Here is a 5,430-nt window from a genome sequence, read left to right as displayed (position 1 = left end):
TATATATATATATATATATATATATATATATATATATATATATATATATATATATATATATATATATATATATAGTATATACACACACACACACACACTATATATGGTAATTGATTGAATATAATTAGTCAACAATCTTTTTTTTTTAAATGAGGTTTGTAGAGGTGAAATGTTTTGAAAAGTTGGTTTTATTGTATTTGACAGTTAATATGGCCTCTAATCACCAAAAAGTGATTGGTTAACATTAAAAGCTGTTTTATTTTATTTTAAATTTGTAAACAATATATTTTCTTTTGACAATCAAAAACAATCACAACTGTGCTAATGATTTTTATATTTTCCATGCTCAGACATGGTTTTTATGTTTATCTTCTGTTAAAACATAATCATAGAGTCTTGCTTAACAAAAGCAAAACATTTAAGGGGCCTTTTTTTTTTTGCAATCAAATGGTTTAACAGTCAATGTAATTTATGAGGAAAAATAGTTTTTCTTCTGAAATCTGTTTGGTAAGGCCATCTTGCATTTAAACAGAATTGGTAACCAGCAGATTATTTTAAGGACACTCTCTTCTGAAAGTCATTATTACACTTAGCGTTCACTTGCTCAGACCTTGATTGTTTGAACTGCTGGTTGAATGCATACGTGACACTGTAAAATAGGTATGTTGTTTGCTTGTGTTAATTAGACCTTTCTCACTAATTACTAAAATCATTTAATAAATAAAGAACAGATTTTAGAGCAGTCCATCAAAAATCCCATTAAGGCTTCTCTAATATTTTTTTTTCTATGCAGTTATTCAGTCATTCAGTTATTTCTCCACTAGAGGATGCTGTTGTTTCTTTTTTTAGAGGCAAATCTAAACCTATACTTAAACATCTGACTGAGAAAAGTGGGCTACTGGGACCTGTGCCCCTTTCCTCTCTGTCCTTTTATGTAGTGGGGAGAAAGTAATGAAAATCTAATAGCTTTATATAACTACTACATAACTACTTTCTCTGCTTTACCAGCTGTGTCATTACGTTACGCAATACAAACAACCCTCTCATTATGCTCTCTTATGCTCGCTTGAGAGATTCGTTGAACTTTCTCGTACTCAAGGGTACGTATAAAGAGTTCTCTGAGCAACAGATCATCACATATTTGCTGTTTGCAGCACAGAGGGGAATTCAGCTAAATGTGAAAATTTATGAATCTTAAAAGGCAACAAGAAACCTCTTTCTCTCTGGTTCTGAGAACTAATTAGATAATGAGAGAAACACTAAGGCTGTGTTCAGAATAACAATATTCTTATTATTCATGCAGTTTATAGTGTGGGATAGTGTTTAGAGTGTATAGTGTGTAAGCAAGGATGCATTCAATTGATTAAAAGTGATAGTAAAGACCTTTTCAAAATATTTTTATTTCTGATAAATGCTGACAAAATAAAAAACAGTTAATTTAAATGCTAATAATTTTTTTTTTACTGTATTTTTGATCAAATAAATGCAACCACAGTGGGCATAACAGAATTCTTTAAAAAACACACAAAAAATCTTACTGACCCCAAACTTTTGAACAATAGTGTAGATATCTAGAACTCGATACCTGTTTGTCTAAAAAAGAAAGTCAAATACATCTAGGACGGTTCAAGGGTGAATCATTTTTTTTTTGCTGGAGTATTCCTTTAAAGCAGGGGTCTCAACTCAGTTCCTGGAGGGCCACAGCTCTGCAGCGTTTAGCTCCAACCAGGTCCAACTCACACCTGCTTGGAAGTTTCTACACTCTTAAAAATAAAGGTGCTTCACGATGCCATAGAAGAACCTTTTTGTCTAAATGGTTCCATAAAGAACCTTTAACGTCTGAAGAACCTTTCTGTTTGACAAAAGGTTCTTTGTGGTGAAAGAAGGTTCTTCAGATTATAAAAAGGTAAGAAAGAGATGGTTCTTTAAAGAACCTTTGACTGAATGGCTCTTTGTGGAACCAAAAATGGTTCTTCTATGGCATCGCTTGAAGAACCTTTTGAAGCACCTTTATTTTTAAGAGTGTAGTAATCCTAAAGAGCTTGATTAGCTGGATCGGGTGTGTTTGGTTTGGGTTGGAGCTAAAATGTGCAGAGCTGTGGCCCTCCAGGAATTGAGTTTGAGACCAATGCTTTAAAGAATAGTATGCAGTGTATACTGTACAGTATATAGTAAATAGTAAGCTAGTATTTAATTCCCAACAGTCTGACACAATCCTTCTGTCCACAGATGCGACGAGGATGTGAACGAGTGTGAGAGGGAGGAGTGTGAGAATGGAGGGGCATGTGTGAACACATTCGGAGCCTTCTACTGTAACTGCACCATTGGTTTCGAGGGTCAATTTTGTGGCCAGCCGTCTCTGGATGGCCCAGACACTCAGGCCGAAGCCCTGTCGTACGTCGGACCGGGAGAGATCATCGGCATCGGCGTGTTGCTCTTTGTGGTGTTGGTCCTGCTGACCCTGTTGGCCGCGTTCCGCAAAAAAGTCCTCCGGAAGGACTGGAGCCGCGGGGAGGCGGTGGGAATCTCCACAGAGACCAACTACATGCTGCATAACACGGGCATGGGAGCCGAGGGCATCGAGTTCAAAACTGTACGGGTCAGCGGCGAGTGTCGCGCCAGCCTCTACCGGAACGACAGCACAGGAGGGCCGCCGCAGGTCATGGTGCGGCCCACAGCCTACACGCTTCCCCACTGCCAGGGAATCCCTCGAGGGGAAACGGAAAAGACGGAGGGAGGGCTGGCCACCCTCTCCTGCCCTCCGCAGATGAGCACCTTCCAGGCGGATCCGCCACACATCCTCGGGATGCCGCGGAGAGGTGTGGCCGTCTGCAGCGTGGCGCCCAATCTTCCCCCGTCTTTGTCCTCGAACCCGTCCGAACGCAGCCCAATTCGCAAGCCTCCGTGGGAAGAGGACGATGATGAGGATAATGCTATGGAGCATCAAGTCCAAGCTCTGGAGTGGGAAGACAGGGGTTATCAGGCGGACGCAGAGGAAGCGTACAGAACCGAGGGTAATGATTTGGCGCACACACTTTCTACTCATCCCAGATCAAACGGAGGATGACAAAACGGCAGCGTTTCAGCGTGACTCCGTAACTCCCCGTGGCCAATTAAATGCCAGTCTTTGTGTGGATGAGATTGTACATATGCACCACGGTCTCCATTTGGAAAATCCATCTTACAATAATGTGTGATGGAGTGTAATTACCTTAGAGATAACACGAGGGTTTCACACAAAAGGAGAAAGTAAAGCATTTAGAGTGAATCCTCAAGATTCAAACAGAAACATCCATCCACATTGTGATAAATGCTATGCATAATGCGTTAATCGCAATAATGTATATAAAAAACTGGGTTTTAATCAAATCTCCCTTCACAATGAATTTATTTTTTATGATTTCATATTCAGCATTCTTGCGATTTTTCATATCTTGAAAATTGACCAGGGACTCAAAAATAGTTTCACAACAAACCAGATTATAGTAATCAGAACCATCTGCTGTGCTGTATCGTAGCACGAAATAGGCCAACAGGAGCCTTTTCTCCTAATAAAATATTTAACAGTCTGGCCATGTAGGTTGGCAGCTAGTACATATGTGAAGGTGATTATTACACTTCCGCTTGTGGAAATGCATTACCTATGTAAGTTTTCTCTTCGATTTGTGTTCTCAAGTGGATGACCTTGGTCTTGTTAGTGTTTTCTTCAAGCAGAAATTCATTTGTCATGGACTGGTTGTTAGCTTTTGTAGCGCGTAGTCTGGGATAAATATAGGACGGATATTATTGCTCTTTCACTTTAGCAGATTTGAAAGATTTTTATGCCGTAGAGAGTATTAAGCTGTAAATGCGGTTTTGTTTGTGCGTATGTGCGTGTCTGGTTTTTGGATATTAGATGTCTGTTTAGTGAATGCAAATGGGCCAGTAGTTCAGACTCGACATGGCAGTATTTTCACTTGCTTAAAAAATATTTTTTAGTTTGTTCAAAAGTGACCATAAAGACACAAACACATTAAACAACACAGCTGTTTTCAGTGGTGAAAAATAATAAGAAATGCTTCTTGAACAGCAAATCAACATATTAGACTGATTTCTGAAGGATCATGTGACACTGGAGACTGGAATTATGGCTGCTGGAAATTCAGCTTTGCCATCATAGGAATAAATGACAAGTTAAAGAATGTTAAAATAAAAAACAGTTATTTAAAAATTGTAATAACATTTCACACTATTACTTATTAATATATTGTTTTTGCTGTATTTTTCATTAAATTAATGCAGCCTTAGCATAAGAGACTTCTTTCAAAGACATAAAAAATATTAATTCACCTAATTAAGATGACTTGCGTTGTCTGATCTTTCCAAAAGGAAATCATGAGGATTAGTAATAACCCTACCCTGCTTTAACAAAGTGACATCCTGAATAGGTCAGTGCAGTGATTACAATCCATCTGCCTTTGATATGCTCTGCAAACGCCATTGCTATCATGACTCAGTAGTGTAGTATCACTTCGGCTGTACAAAATAGATGCCAGCCTGACACATCAGAGGTCCACTTGCTTCTGTTTAGCAGATTTCATGATGCTGGAGGATTACAAATGGGTCATAGTGGTTTATAGAAATGCTTATGTAAGGTTTTCATTCAGTGTTTGATGTTTGTTTGAAGTGTTTGATCATTGATTCAATTGTTGCCTGGCATTTTACACTTGGTTATGCCCTAGCCTCTATAGTGACGGTGATACGACTGGTGAACACTGCAGTGGACACCATTGAAAATGAAGGTATGAGTCAGTTTCTATTACATGACTCGTTAAATGTCCAACAAAATCAAAATTAGAGTTGTGTGGCTTTTACTCCATGTCATAGTTTACTGCTAAATGTTGACAAAATTAACTATTAATCTTTCTCTTCATAATTTTGCCCAGTATTTTTCTTTCTTTCTTTCTTTCTATCTATCCATCCATCCATCCATCCATCCACATTATTCTTTATTTTCTGCATTATTTATCCATCCATCCATCCACATTATTCTTTATTTTCTGCATTATCTATCCATCTATCCATCCACATTATTCTTTATTTTCTGCATTATCTATCCATCCATCCATCCACATTATTCTTTATTTTCTGCATTATCTATCCATCCATCCATCCATCTTTCCTTCCTTCCTTCCTCTTTCTTTCCCATCCATCCATCCATCCATCCATCCATCCATCCATCCATCTCTTTCTTTCTTATTTATTTATTTATTTATTTATTTTAATAAACATTATTCTTTATTTTCTGCATTATTATTATTATTATTATTATTTCCATCTGTCTGTCTGTCTGTCTACCTACCTACTTTTCTTTCTTTCTTTCTTATTTATTTATTGTTTTTAATTAACATTATTCTTTATTTTCTGCATTATTATTATTATTATTATTAT

At 37.5% G+C, this 5,430-nt stretch overlaps 1 protein-coding gene across 1 annotated transcript in view; it reads left to right on the top strand.

The window, feature by feature from the left end:
• LOC107556862 (protocadherin Fat 3-like) overlaps nucleotides 1-5,430 on the top strand; it is a 60,747-nt gene that overhangs the window by 50,424 nt on the left and 4,893 nt on the right. The window contains 2 exon segments of the mRNA XM_016240098.1: nucleotides 2,230-3,014; nucleotides 4,722-4,781. Coding sequence (XP_016095584.1) covers nucleotides 2,230-3,014; nucleotides 4,722-4,781 — 845 coding nt within the window.

The sequence above is a fragment of the Sinocyclocheilus grahami genome, unplaced genomic scaffold, assembly GCF_001515645.1.
Source record: "Sinocyclocheilus grahami isolate Dianchi unplaced genomic scaffold, SAMN03320097.WGS_v1.1 scaffold581.1, whole genome shotgun sequence".
NCBI lineage: Eukaryota > Metazoa > Chordata > Actinopteri > Cypriniformes > Cyprinidae > Sinocyclocheilus > Sinocyclocheilus grahami.
This window is presented reverse-complemented; position numbering and strand designations above follow the sequence as displayed.